Source organism: Caenorhabditis briggsae (genome assembly GCF_000004555.2).
Source record: "Caenorhabditis briggsae complete genome, chrX, whole genome shotgun sequence".
Classification (NCBI taxonomy): domain Eukaryota; kingdom Metazoa; phylum Nematoda; class Chromadorea; order Rhabditida; family Rhabditidae; genus Caenorhabditis; species Caenorhabditis briggsae.
Window position 1 is genome coordinate 3,630,160 of NC_013491.2, and position 14,204 is coordinate 3,644,363.

The window sequence follows — 14,204 nt, forward strand, 5'->3', positions numbered from 1 at the left end:
AAACTTGAAATGTGAGTTCTAGACTCCTAGAAATGGACAAAATCAACTGAAAAAACGATTTTTTTAATTTCTTATTGACTATCTTATTCTTTTAATGTTGTGAATCTTGTTTTTTTCTACTTTCATTTTTCTTGTTGGGAATTTTTTACGATCTCAAAAATGAGGTCAATTTTTTTTACCCCAAACTTGTTGATTGCTTTATTTGTGACTTTTGGAATCTTATTTTACTATTGTCAACCTAATTTTTTTGAAAAAAATCTTTTTCTAAAACTTTCTAGCCATGTAACCCAAAACTAAACTGACCAGTCTCCTTCATGATAAGCGAAAAGAGCACTGAGCACGACGAAACGGCGATTCTCTTGTTGGCTGGTCGTTGAACCTCGGTCTTTTGTGAGATATCGTAAACAAACACGTCCTGCCTACAAAGAAACCGATGTTTAGAACCTTATCCAAAAAACTTACTTTTCAATTCGCTCTTTTTGAAGTGCCGATGGGGAAATCATCAGTTCGTTTCCGGAAATACATCCCATAGCGCCACCGCTTCCACGCATCCATCCAAGGTCGTAAAATTGAACCATTAGTTTTGTGAAATTTTCAAGTGTCATTGGCTGGAAAATATCGGAAAAATACAAACATTTGACAAGTGAATTCAAAATTGGTCAAAAAAAATCTTACCCCCTCATCATTTCTATTCTCAATCGACGTATCCATCACCAATTCCTTAAAGTTGGCATCGTTGACAAACTCGGTCATTTTTGCAACAATAAAACAATTATGAATGCACAGGTAGAAAGATAGTTGGACCGACAACAGGCAAAAATAGTGACGAAGGCACAGTGTGGCCGTTGCTCTCGTTTCCCATACTATCTCGTTGGCAAATATCTCTTATTCCTCTTCGGTGGTCTACTCTCTCGTAAGGTCGTCGCTTTTTGACACAAAAAGAAGGAAGGACGTTATAAATGCATCGATTTTTGACATCATTGTGTATTCAGCCCAAATTAACGCGAGAAAGACTCGAAAATATAGAGGAAATTGTGGTTGAATGAGAAGCGTGAATGAGAAAAGAATTCGAATTTCAAGTTCTGGCTCAGAATTTAAAATTTGGGAGAAGTTTCCGATCACTTTGAAAATTTTGGAGTGTGTAAAACAGGGTTAGATTGAAAACGTTGCTTTCACAGCATTTTGGGAAATTTCAGCTATGAAAGACACTTGTTTGTTCACGTTTTCAGTTCAGAAAAATGCTAAGACAAGCTCCGGACTACTGAAAATGATCGAAATGACCGAAAGTCAACTTGAAAATATGCTTTTGCATATGTTATTATACTATCTGTATAAACAAAAAGCAGACAAAAAATTTAGCTCTAATTGGTTATTCTGAATTATATGGGAAATTTTGGATTTAAAAAATTTTGGATAAGAAAATTTAGATTTTGAAGAACATTTCGAATTTTGAAGATATTCTTGGAATTTATAAAACTTGAGAAATATTAAAATCCACAAGTTTAGTTTAAATCTCACGTTTTCCTAAAATTTAAAAGTAATCAGCTATGTAGAGCCAGGAATTTAGTTATTCCTATATAAACAAATTTGGAAAAAATTTAATTCAATAATATATCGCACTTTGATGTTAACTTTGATGAAATATCAAAAAATTGTTAACTAAATAACTATTGGTGATGTTATGATGAATAATTTATCAGTTGACAATTCTTTGATATCTTTCAAAAGAATTGAGATATTTGAACTTAAAGTTGACGGATCGGGTGGGCTTCTATTAGACGAAGCAAGGTAAGTGTAATTTACATCCGTTTTTAAGAATTTTGGTAATTTTTTAAATTTTCAGAACTGGAAGGTAAATACTTGGAAATAAAAGCTTGGAGTATTCCTTCGAAAAATTTTCAGGAAAAAAAACATTATTTGTTTGTGTGAGTACCGTACACTCTCTAACAGAAAGCCACTCAAACCACCAACTTTAAGTCCATATATCCTGGTTTTTGTGAAAAATTTCAAAAAGTGATCAACGGAAAAAATTGTTGTGGTATTTTGATGATCACTTTTTTAGTTGGCAACTTTTCGATACCTTTCACAGGAACAGAGATATATTGGCTCAAATTTGACGTCGCCTCCTATTAGAATGTTTACGGTATTCAATTTTTGTCCAACATTCTGCCTATCCCTCTCGTTTGTTTTAGCCATCTTTGATATCTATGATCTAACGAAAACTGTATGTCTCGGGAAAAGCCGATTTCCAAAAAAAAAGCAGCATATGATAAACACGCACAGATATCATCTGTAGGATGTGAAATCCGAATCCAGTGCGGAAAAGACAACGGTTTTTTTTTCCATGCCTCAATCATCCAGCCGCCAAACAAGCGTCTGGGCGAGAACCTAATAAAAAAGTAGTCATTTCCACATTTAGTCAGGAAGAGAAGAAGGAAGAAGGAATCGTATAACGTAACAACATCGATGGAATAGAATACAACCCTCATAGACAAAGACACGACGCCTAACGTAACAATCCTGTTGCACTTTTTTCTCCTTTTCGTCTTGCGTAAGTCTCGAATGCATGATAATGTCTTGCGCGATGGCAATCAAACAAGCATTTGATAAGCTTTTTTTGTCTGAAACGCATAGAAGCGCATATAAAAGGGAGGTAGTCCAGAATCTGAAAGACATACCCCGACACAATGAGGTTTGCACTGTTTTCTATTCTTTGTCTGGGATTTGCCTATTATACAGATGCCTATTTATTCGACCCAAAAGCAGTTGACGCGTTGTTACGCGAGATTCGAGCAAGGTTACAAGCAAAAGGTGACGACGATCCTCATGTTAAGAAGGTGGAGCAGGAAGCAGAAGAAATCAAGAAAGAAGAACTGCTCCAAGCAGATGCAGAGGTGGAAGGCTCCGGAGAGGATGTAGAAGGATCTGGAGAAGTGATGAGCAATGTGACAGGGGTTCCGATTTTGGACGAGAAGGAGAATGTCAAGGAGAAAGAGAAGGAAGGGTTCCCAAGACCAGAACCAATTTTTGACAAGTATGGTAATTTGAAAAGTAAGGATCAGTTGGAGACACTGACATTTGCCAATTTCAAGAAACGAGCTCCAGCAACTTTGCAAGGTGAGGAGAATTTTTTTTGTTGGCTAATGACTTGGAGGGTACATAACAATTTTGGGGTACAAAATCCTCAATTTGGAGGTACAAAATACCTGAAAAATCGAATTTTGTACCCTCGAATTGTGGATATTGTACCCCTAAATTGTTTGGTACCCTCTTGTACCCCCAAACGTTATATCCTCCCTAAATTAAAAACCCTCTAATTTCCAGACCACTACAACCTCAACCCAAAAGGAACCCTACAAATGCTCCAAGGCCTCGATATTCACGGAGCATCTGGCGGATACCACCGAGCACTTTCTGGCGGCTATCTCCCACCATCCACCTACGACCCATACAATGTCAACTGGCATAGCTATGGAGATGAGGGAGTCAAGATGAAGGATAAGGCGATCTCAGTATTCAGACGGGTTATTGCACCGGTTTTGTGATTTTTTAATTTTTTAAATTTTCATTGTTCTTCTTCTTCTCTCCATGTACCTTGCCACTAATACAAACAAGCAGTAGGAACTGCTTCATAATAAAAATTTTTACTTTTTTGTTTTGAGGTTTTGTCTCTAATCAAAAACAAAAGGCGACTAATTTCACCACCACAACAACTACCAAAAAATGTTGATAACGTCCTTGAGACTTATGCCATGTTCCTCTTGAGATTTCTCAGGCCACAATAGGAAGTTGAAAAAACCAGGAAGTATATTGTGATGCATCGTTAGACTTCAATCCAAGGTTACTTAGACACATCACTCAAGCCGTAGGTGATGTTGATGGCAGTGAGATAATGAAGACACAATAAAACGAATTTGATTAGTTTCTTGGGAGGGAGACTGAAGGTTATCCTTTAAGTTGTTTTGGTGGGAATTGAATCATCAAAAATTGAAATTGGATTTTTGGAAAATAATTTGTTATATCAAAATACTTGACAATTCAGGAATTCAGGCCAATAACAAATACCATCTTTGCAAAAGATCTGGAGAGATTACTTCTTTTCTGGTGTCATAGAGAGAAGATAGCCTTGAACTTTTCGAATTACCAGGATAATGGAATTCAACAGATTGGAAATGCAATAGAGATAAAAATCGAGAAGCAAACGTTTTTTGTTTAAAACAAGAACAACTGGGTTTTAGCTGTTAAAAAGCGGATGTAGTTGCACTAATGGGAGCCCAATCAAACCGTCCACTTTGAGCTCGATTATCTCGATTCCTGTAAAAAATATCAGAAATCTATCAACTGTAAAATTGTTGACGATATTGTAATAAATAACTTATTAATTGTTAAATTTATGATATTTTCCACAGAAATCGAGATAATCGAGTTCAAACTGTAACGTTTTGAATGGGCGTCTTTCAGAGGGAACACAGTTTTGAGATTTGTCGAAGTTCTTGGTTTCATTGGATATTTCTTTTTTTGGCACTTCTGCGAATTTTAATAATCTTGGATCACATTAGACAAGACAACTCTGTTGAATGAACTAACTTTGGTCGATTCGTAAAGTTTCAGTATTCCGAATAAAGTGAAAAAATTGGGTCAATATGCTCAGACAGTCGTAATAGGCTATTTCAGAATATGATAACAAAAATATAACATTTTTGATTTTTTTTGGAAAATACAGATTTTTATGTTTCAAATGAGCAGAGCTCTCCCATTCAATAACAATTTTTCAACCAATTATAAAGTGAAACCTGTTCTAAATGAATCTCCAAACTGTAAACTTTGAGCTCAATTATCTCGATCCCTATAAAAGATATGGAAAAATTGTCAACTAACAAAAAATTTATCGTAATTTCATCTAAATTTTATCAGTTTACAGATTTTTGATATTCCCAATAGGCACCGAGATATTTAAGCTCAAAATTTATGGTTTCGGTAGATTTCAATTAAAGAAAATACTGTACGTCAATTTTTAGCCTCCTATTTATTTGCTTCCAGTGAATTTGTGTGAAAAACCTTAAACTTTTATCTTTTTTTCATCTTTCTGATAGTACCATAATGACAACTTGATTGGACCACCAACCTCGCCAATTTAAACCATTTCCTCTTTGTTTCGAAATTAATTTTTGGGCAAGTTCAAAACACCAAATCAGAAGACACACATACGCACTCAAAATGTTATTTCCCGGTACCTACCGCATCGTAACCTTGTTGATATCATTGCATAAGAACGGTTTTTTTTTCTGCCTTCTTAATCTCTATCCCTTAATACTTTTGTACTTCCTTCTCTATTCGTTTCAATGACCTCCCTGCCGATGTCCACCTTGTTTTTTATGCCGGTAGTTCCTGTTACGTCTACTACTTACCTAAGCCACGCCTACTACAAGTTGTGAAGTATAAAAGGTCACTCGAAAACCTAACAAAATCACACCAAACTGAAGATGTTTGAGGAGAAACTTCTTGTGTCTATTGCTTCGGCTTTCTCGACCCTCGCTGTCGTCGCCTGCCTTGTCGTGGTCCCATCCCTTTTCTCGACCATTGACGAGATCCACGCCGAGGTGCTCGATGGAGTTCGTGTGTTCCGTGTTGAGACTGATTCCGCTTGGACCGAGATGATGGACATCCAGATCACCGTCACCCCACCAACCAAGCCACGTGTCAACCCATTCAACTCCGTGTTCCGTCAAAAGCGTCAAACTTTCTCCGGACTTCCAGCATGGTGTCAATGTGAGCCAACCAAGCCAACCTGCCCACCAGGACCACCAGGACCACCAGGACCAGCTGGACAACCAGGTTTGCTTACCTTGTAGGGATCAAAATTTTATAATAGAACTTTTCCAGGAACCCCAGGAGCTCCAGGACCAAAGGGACCAGACAGCACCACCACCTACGCTCCAATCAACTGCCCACCACCACAATTGGATTGCGTCAAGTGCCAGCCAGGACCAGCCGGACCAGCCGGACCATCAGGACCAGCCGGACCAAAGGGACCAGACGGACGTCCAGGACAACCAGGATCTGCTGGACACCCAGGAGCCCCAGGACAGCCAGGACCAAAGGGAGACAACGGAGCTCCAGGAGCCCCAGGAGGTGCCGGACAGCCAGGACGTCCAGGAAAGGACGGACAACGCGGACGTGGAGCCGCCGGAGCTCCAGGAGCCCCAGGAAAGGCTGGACCAGCTGGACCAGCCGGAGGACCAGGAAACAATGGATCCGATGGAACTCCAGGACCAGCTGGACCAGCTGGACAACCAGGAACCCCAGGAAACAAGGGATCCGATGGACACCCAGGAACCCCAGGAGCCGCTGGAGGACCAGGACACGATGCCGCCTATTGTGCCTGCCCACCAAGATCCGCTGTCTTCGTTGCCCGTCGTCATTGATTCTCTGTTATTACTCAATAAATTTCATCAGCATTCAAAAAATTTTTTGTTGATTATCTTCAGAATTTCAATAACACCTAGTCATTCAAGAAACATAAAATTTAAATCTGGGGCCCTAATCTCAAATTTAAAAACCAAATTATGTGCATCTGAAGATGAGCATGCTTCCGGCTATACCACCTTCCTTCGTTCATCCCTCAAATCCTTTTACATTTCGATGTTTGAAATAGAAACGTAGCATCTTTCGAAGCCCAGCAGACACAAGAGGTCAACTTTTGCTTTTTTTTTCTTTCGTCAAAACTTTTACGTGAGATGCTTCATATCTTTTTCGTTTCCCCTCACCCAATAATAAAGTGTAAAGTGGAACAGAAAAAAAATCTATCAACTGGTGTAAAGCAAATCTATTTTCCTGTCTTGCTCCAACAGAAATTATTTGCACTTTGTTTCTTGGTACGAGTTGGTACAGTTTGAAATTTTAGAAAAATTTTAAAGATAGAAACTTTCAGTTTTTCGGTTTTTTTTTTTTGAAAAAATGAGAATTTTGCTATTTGCACACATTCTCAGTGGAAGCTTTTGGTTTCGGTTGGTAATGTATTTCTTTAGAAATTTTTGAGAGAAATTCGTTATTTTTCAAAATTCTGGTTTTCTTTTTATTCAGGATTAAAACCTGTAATAGAAGGGCCCATACACTGTCAAATTTGAGCTCAATTTTCGAAATTTTCATGAAAGATATCAAAACTGCACCAACTGTAAAAAGGTTTAGGATATTATGGTAAACAGTTTATCAGTTGACAAGACTTTGATATCTCTCACAGGATCCGAAATAAATTGACTCAACATTGAAAGTAAGAGGGCCCCTCCGGTATAGGTTTTACGGCATTTGCTGCTTGTACTACTGACTAGAAAACTTACAGAATTTCGTAATATTTTTTGTTTTCGAAACTTTTCTAAATCAGGTAAGACCGTAGTTAATTAAAAACTGGAAATGCGCTAAGTGCTGAAAGTTTCATGTTTCTTATCTAAAAACTCAAAAAAATAACTGAAACTGCCATAATGCGAAGAAAACATACTTAACGTTTCTGAAAACGTATTTTGAATTTTTTTAAGTCCAAACCCTTCTTGAAAAATCAAGTTTCATACAAAAATCTTAACGATGTTCTAAATTCAAAAAATGCCAGTTTTTGAAATTTCGTTTTAAACAAATCTTATTTTTTTAAAAATTCTAAAATCGAATAAATTCCAATCAGCGACTCTCGGACAGAACTCGATGACGCACACTCACACACACAGCAGCTGTCCGTCGCGGACGACGTATTCGACCCCGAAACGCTTGTCATGTCCGGCCGGCTGTCCGCCAGGTCGTCTCCGTGGGCCCCGCCGAGAAGAGAGAAGAGTCTGACACAGCGCGAGCGGAATGCATATTGAGGGCTCCGCCGCCACCCGCTGCATCGCATCGATTTTCGTCGAGTTCTTCTTCTCTATGATGGCGGGGGGGGGGGGACGGCTTTTCCGCCACCCAGCCATTTTCCTCATTAGCAAGGGTCTTATTTATGAATGAACGAGAAAAAGATGCAAAGAGAAGCCTATAAATAGGCGTGGAGATCATTTCGAAATAGTAGGGGTTGCAGAAAAATTCCCATGGTTTCATTTTTTAGGCCAAGTTCTTTTTTCGTTCTGTTATTTGATCTCTTCTTTTTTTTGAAAATCCAAGTTCTCAAGATTTTCTGTTTGCAAAACTCTTTTTGTTCCCTGACCTTAGTGTTTGTTCCACTGTTTAGTTTTACACGTTCGTTGGTATTTTCCACTTAGATTTGTCACTCAGATGAGTACCGGAAAAGTCAAATCTTATTTTGTCCATTAAATAAAATTTTTGGGATTTTGCTTTTGCTGTTTTCTTTCTCAAAACATCTTGGCTCATTTCCTCAAAGTTTAATATCATGAATTTTGTTTTTGAGCTCGTCCATTTCTCTGAAAAACGTTTTGGGCGCGCGAAGCAAAATGAATAGCCGTTGGCAATTCATTTTTCAATAAAACGAGCGGGTCCAAAATTTCCTCATCCCATCATGCAAACTTCTCATCCGCTCTTTTTTCCCGGTCCTCCTTTTTTCTTTTCTTCTGGAAAAAATAACATGCAAAAAGCATTGTTGCTTTGTCCCGAGCACAAAAAAAAGGAAAAGGGCCATGCTCATACATTTTTGTGTCCCTCGTTTTGTTCAGAGAACGGATATTTTTATTTTGTGTAAATATAGATAAAGCAAAACTTTTTATGCGGATTATGGAAAGGATTTCATAACTTTCAAGAAGTTAATCTATTTGATTCATTCTTTCCAAATTTTATTTTTAGGTTTTTTTAAGTTTTAAATGAGGAAAGACAAGACATTATTCGAAATTTTTGAAAAGTTGCAGAACGTCTAGTATGTATTAGAACCACCCGAACCGTCATATTTGAGTTCAATTATCTCGCTTCTTTTGAGAGATATAAGCAATTTGTCAACTGATCAATTGCTTATCATAATATCACTTATATTTTATCAGTAGAAAAAGTTTTGATATTTCTGATATTAATCGAGATAATTGCAATAAAATTTTACAGTTTGGGTAGACTCCTATTAAGGGAACCACGATAATACATGGTTTGGATTTTGATACTCGAAATTTTGAGAAAACTATCCTCTTCATATATCAAAATTTTTGAAGAGGATTTGATTTCAAAGGAGGCCCGACAAGAGATCTTTGGGGTTTTTTGGAGGTACAATACGCATTAATGTTCCCAAAGCTTGTGATTATAGTACCGGATTTGTACTCCGCTTTTTTTCTTTAATAGAATCACCAAAACCGTCAACTTTGAGCTCAATTATCCTGCCTTCTGTAAACAATTAGAAAACAATTCTAACTGATAAATTGTTATCATAATATCATCTATATTTTATCAGTTGACAAGTTTTTTATATCTTTTACAGGAATTGTAATAATTAAACTCAAAGTAAAGGTTTTCTTGCCATCTTCAATTTACAAGTTTTTCTTAACTAACTCGTCTTTGTTACCTTGATTATTTTCTGATCAAAAACAAAACAACAGTTTCCCAAAAATGTCCTAAAAATCAAAAGATCAGTCATTATTCGGTTCTAGTATCTATCTAGTATTTATTTTTATCACAACTCTTCTCTCTCCCAAAAAAAAGTTCACGTCACAAATGTTATTGTCTTTTTTCTTCAGAGACTCGTGCCCCTTTTTTTCTCACTATCTTATCACATTTGTCCATATATGTTTTGTTGTTTTCTCGTCAAATAGAGACTCCCACATCTTTTTCATTTATTTCTCATCAGTGTTCTCCAACGACAATTTGTTCAAAAAATGTTTCATGATTACCTAAAATGCCTCCCGGGCGAATAGGCAAAAAAGCAAAAGACTCTTTGCATCGAGTAAGAGAAAGGGATAAGCTAGAAGAGGTTAATCGAATTTGGTCCATTTCACACACAGACGTGTGAGCAGGAGGAGAAGCCAAAAAAAGGAGGGATAGTGAGTGAGAAAAACGTATTGCCTCTTCCGTTTGAAATTTTTTTAAACCTGGCCCACGCTGAAAGGTTCTATTTCCAGTTGATGCACTTTGTTCTCCCATTTCTCTTCTTTTTTTTTTGGATTTTTCGACTCAACCCAACTTTCAAATCCACCCTTCTTTGCCTATATCACAAGAGCAAAAAGACAAAAAAGTCTTTATGTTTTTGTTCTCGTCGAGTAATCTTTTCTTTCTCCCCCTAAACGGAAGTTTGCCAGGGGTTTACTTAATCCTACGCATTACCTTTGAAATATTGATGCGTTTCCTTTAGTGTCATTTGAAGAGAAGTGCCTTCTTATTTCTGTGACTCTTTACTCTAATTTGCATGCTCTTCTTTTTTTCAAGAGTTTCGCGGTGAGTTGAGAGTTATTTCTTTGAATTTCTCAAGCCGAAGAGTAAACTCTGCCAGTTTTTTTTTCTCGATTTCTCAAAATTCCAAAAATCTCACTATACAGAAAATTCATCAATATCTCATCAAGAAAACTGGACAATCATCAATCTTATTCAGCTTTCTTTTCTTCCAATTTCCGGTCTCCACGCGGCATGATTTTTTATTATGTACTCTCTATTTTAGTTGTTCATCCGTTTTTTGGTTTTTTTTTTATTTCTTCATTTTCCAATAGATTTCTGAACTACCGCATTACCTCTAATAGATTGCAGCTCATATCCTCAAATTTTTTACTTTAATTTAATGATCTCGATTTTCGTAAATTATAACAGAATCTGGCACTTGAGGAAATAGCTTAAATACCGTTTTCCTTCAAAGTAAAAGCTCACCCATACGGTAAATTTTGAGCTCGATGGTCTCGATTTCTGTGAACGATACCTAAAATTCCTCAACTGATAAAATGTTTGGCATACTATCACCAATATTTTATTAGTTGATAAATTATTAATATATCTCGTGGGATCTGAGATAATTGTGGTTAAAGTACAAGTACCATATTACCGCTAACACATGAACGCCTACCCAAACCGTCGAAATTGAGCCAATTTATCTCGATTCTTATGAAAGATATCAGAGTTTTGTCAACTAATAAAATATTAGTGCTATTATAATCAACATTTTATCAGTTGACATATTTTTGATATCTTTCACAGCAATCGAGATAATTCATCTTAAAGTTAGCTGGGCTTCTATTAGGTTGGTAAAAATGTAATGCGCGTTTGGTACTAACTACTTCGAATTACAGCTGGTGTAGTTCTTCAAGAGAGACATAAAAACTTTGAACATGCGTTGGCAGTGAATGGCCAAAAATTATGTAGAAAAGCCCTCTGATTGATATCTTCTTGTTTTAGTTTTTTGTGAGATTAAAAGAAATCAAAAACGCGCATTACTTTCTTACCAAACTAATATTAGGCTTCTATTAGGCTCCTGTATTCTTGCCCAAAAAAAACATTAGCATTTTTGAACACTATTAACTCTTGCCCAGCTGGCGCTGCATTTTTTTTACTACATCTGCCAAAAGGTCCCTCTGATTTCGAACATCTGTCGCTAGTGTCATTCTCCTTGGTTTTGTGAATTGTTCATTCTGAGAAAAAAGAGGGTCGTTCTGACTAGAAAGATCGTTATGATGTTTTTCCTTCTCGGTTAAATGGGTCAACAGCAATTAATTGAGCTTGCGCCTCCTACACGTTTTTTGTCAAGCGAGAAATGAACTGATTCTTTTCAGTTTACTTCAGTTCTGTCCGTTTGAAAAGGTTTGTTGTTCCTCTTCTCAAGATTGAATTATTTTAGAAATCAGAGATAGATCATCTATCGGTTTTCAGTTTATGTTTTTTTTTTCTCGGCCTAGATTCTTTTTGATATTATCTTTTTGAACTAATTGGTCAACCGATTAAGAGAATCTTGTCAAGTATCTTCTTTCTTATCATTTTCCATCTTTAGTTCGGCTAGTTTCTAATTGAAAATATGGTTTTGGAAAGTATCAAAGATGTTCGAACCTGCCTAAAATCTTACAAAAGTTTGACAGCATCTATTCATATCGAAATCCCAACTCGATTTTTTTTGAAGTCGAAATTCGTCTTGAACGTTTAGAAGATAACTAACTTTTCAGCTAGAATTTTTATCTTGGCCCCTCCAATTCAAAATCTTCATTTACAGTTTCAATACATCTTCACTATCTACTTCGCAGCCGTTGGCATCCTTAGTTTTACCATGTCTGTCCACTCTCCCGATTCGCCACAATATTTCTGCCAGGCAAGAGGGACACAGATATTTTCGAAAGTCCGCGCAACTTGCGCAGGACCACGAGTGATCGATTGTAACAGACCTTTTCTCCTCGTTAGCATCCAGTGTTCTTATTTGTGGTCCCTCTAATCCGATACATCCCTTTGATTTAATATCTGAATTGAATGTTGGTGTTTCCGAGAGTTTCTCACACATTTACTACTTATATCCGGTCTCTTCCATTTAAAAATCGGTTCAAAAAACCAATAAAAAGAGTAATTCCGAGCAAGTGCTTTTTTGATGTTCTTTCTCCTCGATTGAGTGGGCGCCGTTAGGGTGAATAGGATCCATTAATGGTGAAAATGAGCCAGTTCCACCTCTTTTTCGAAATAGTGAGCATTTTAAATGGAAAGCGATGAGTTGGATTTCGTTGTTTTGGCGGGCTCTTGTTTCAAAACGGTTCTCAAAAAAAAAGGCTCTCAGCTACGGACTATTCTATAATAGATTCGGTATTTCTCTTCAAAACTTAATTTTATGTGCTGGAGATTTCATAGTTACCAATTTTAGCCAAAACAGACTTTTTATTGGAATCCTGTCTAACTTCGAACTCGTTTTGATTGCTCACAAGCTTCACTCGCTCTTCCAATCTTCAGGTTACACTCTTTTCTAGTTTTTCCAAGTATTTTTCCCCGCGCAAATCCCATCTTCATCATCCCGCGCAACTCTTCGAACGCCTTCTCTACCGTTTCTTTGATCGGCACACTCTCTCACTCTTAATGGGCCTCAGTGGTCCCTCTCCACCACACAAATCACACTCATCGCCCGCTTTGACCCAATTTCGCTGCGTCTCTTCGATTGGCACACTTTTTCTCCCCTCTGCGTCTCTTCAAGGGTGTGTAGTCTCTCGCTACAGGTGTTGTTTTGAACTTTGCCAGGGGGCAAAAAAGAAAGATGTCTCTCGTTTTCCATTATCTCTCGCAGGTGCTTTTTTGAACTTTCCCAGGGACCATAAAAAACAACCCTATTGATCGGTTAATTGGTCTTGTAGACTATTTCTCTCATTTGCATTCATTCTTATTTTTTGTCATCTCAGGGATCGGTCATATTTTTTTCTCTCTCATTTTGCTTTTTCCCATTTTGTCCCCTGTTACAGTAGCTGAGTTTGTCGCTGATGGCGCCGCGTGCATATTAGAAAACGGCGGTTGAGTGGTCTACGGTATCTGTTTGAGGTGTTTTCCGCGTAGAACGTCCCAGAAATCTTCAACTTCCGTTTTTTTCAACATTTCTATAAGTCATGCCCATAGACGTTTCATCTAGTCTCTTAAATCTAAAAATCAGTTCAAATAACTAATGAAAAGAGTAGTAAAAAGAGTAGTTCCGTAAAAGAAAAAGTGATTTTTTGAAGTTCTGTCTCCTCGGTCGAGTGGGCGCCGTTATGTCGAATTGGGTCCGTTTTGATGGTGGAAATGAGCCATTACCAACCTCTTTTTCGAAATAGAGATAAGATTAATAGGAAGTGCTGAGTATAAAAGGATTCTTCAAAATAAGAATTTTTCATTTTTGCTCTGTGATAGCTACAAAAATGTTCTGCAGACTGTCGGCTTCTTCCAGTCAGATAAAAAACATTTTCAACTTTTAAAAACACCTCAAAATTTTCTCCGGGTAAGTAATTAATCTGGTGGTCCTCTAGACCGGTTGTATAGACTGTCTAGACCGTCTAGACCGCCCGCATTCCCTTCTTTCTCCCCGTCTCAGTTAAAGATCTTGTTGGCATTCTAGATTAAGTTGCCTGTAAGGTCCACTACATAAATTTAAGATATTTTAAGTCATTCATCAATGCCCCTGATCGCCAAATATAGAATAAAAGAGACAAACAACTTCCCCGGTCATTCCCCAAAATCGAGAACGCATTTCGAAAAATTTTTCTTTTCCTTCTCAATCAGTTCCACTTTAGTCTCGCCTCATCTAAAATCTTTTCTTCTCTAGTCTTTCCTTATCAAAAATCGGCTATCCTACATCTTCGAAAACGAAAAAGTGTACTTTACTCTTCTCA

General features: G+C 37.3%; 3 protein-coding genes across 3 annotated transcripts; 2 read left to right on the forward strand and 1 right to left on the reverse strand.

The window, feature by feature from the left end:
• Window positions 1-145: 145 nt before the first annotated feature.
• On the reverse strand, window positions 146-753 carry CBG01970 (the record flags this gene model as incomplete). Its single annotated transcript, XM_045239004.1, has 4 exons — window positions 146-152; window positions 300-419; window positions 463-608; window positions 676-753. 4 exons carry the CDS (start codon window positions 751-753, stop codon window positions 146-148), a joined length of 351 nt encoding a protein of 116 aa, XP_045091990.1.
• A 1,934-nt stretch (window positions 754-2,687) lies between these two features.
• On the forward strand, window positions 2,688-3,545 carry Cbr-dao-4 (the record flags this gene model as incomplete). Its single annotated transcript, XM_002643725.1, has 2 exons — window positions 2,688-3,117; window positions 3,325-3,545. The coding sequence occupies 2 exons, from the start codon at window positions 2,688-2,690 to the stop codon at window positions 3,543-3,545; spliced, it is 651 nt and encodes a 216-aa protein (XP_002643771.1).
• A 1,938-nt stretch (window positions 3,546-5,483) lies between these two features.
• Window positions 5,484-6,425, forward strand: Cbr-col-176 (the record flags this gene model as incomplete). Its single annotated transcript, XM_002643726.1, has 2 exons — window positions 5,484-5,835; window positions 5,884-6,425. The coding sequence occupies 2 exons, from the start codon at window positions 5,484-5,486 to the stop codon at window positions 6,423-6,425; spliced, it is 894 nt and encodes a 297-aa protein (XP_002643772.1).
• Window positions 6,426-14,204: the final 7,779 nt, after the last annotated feature.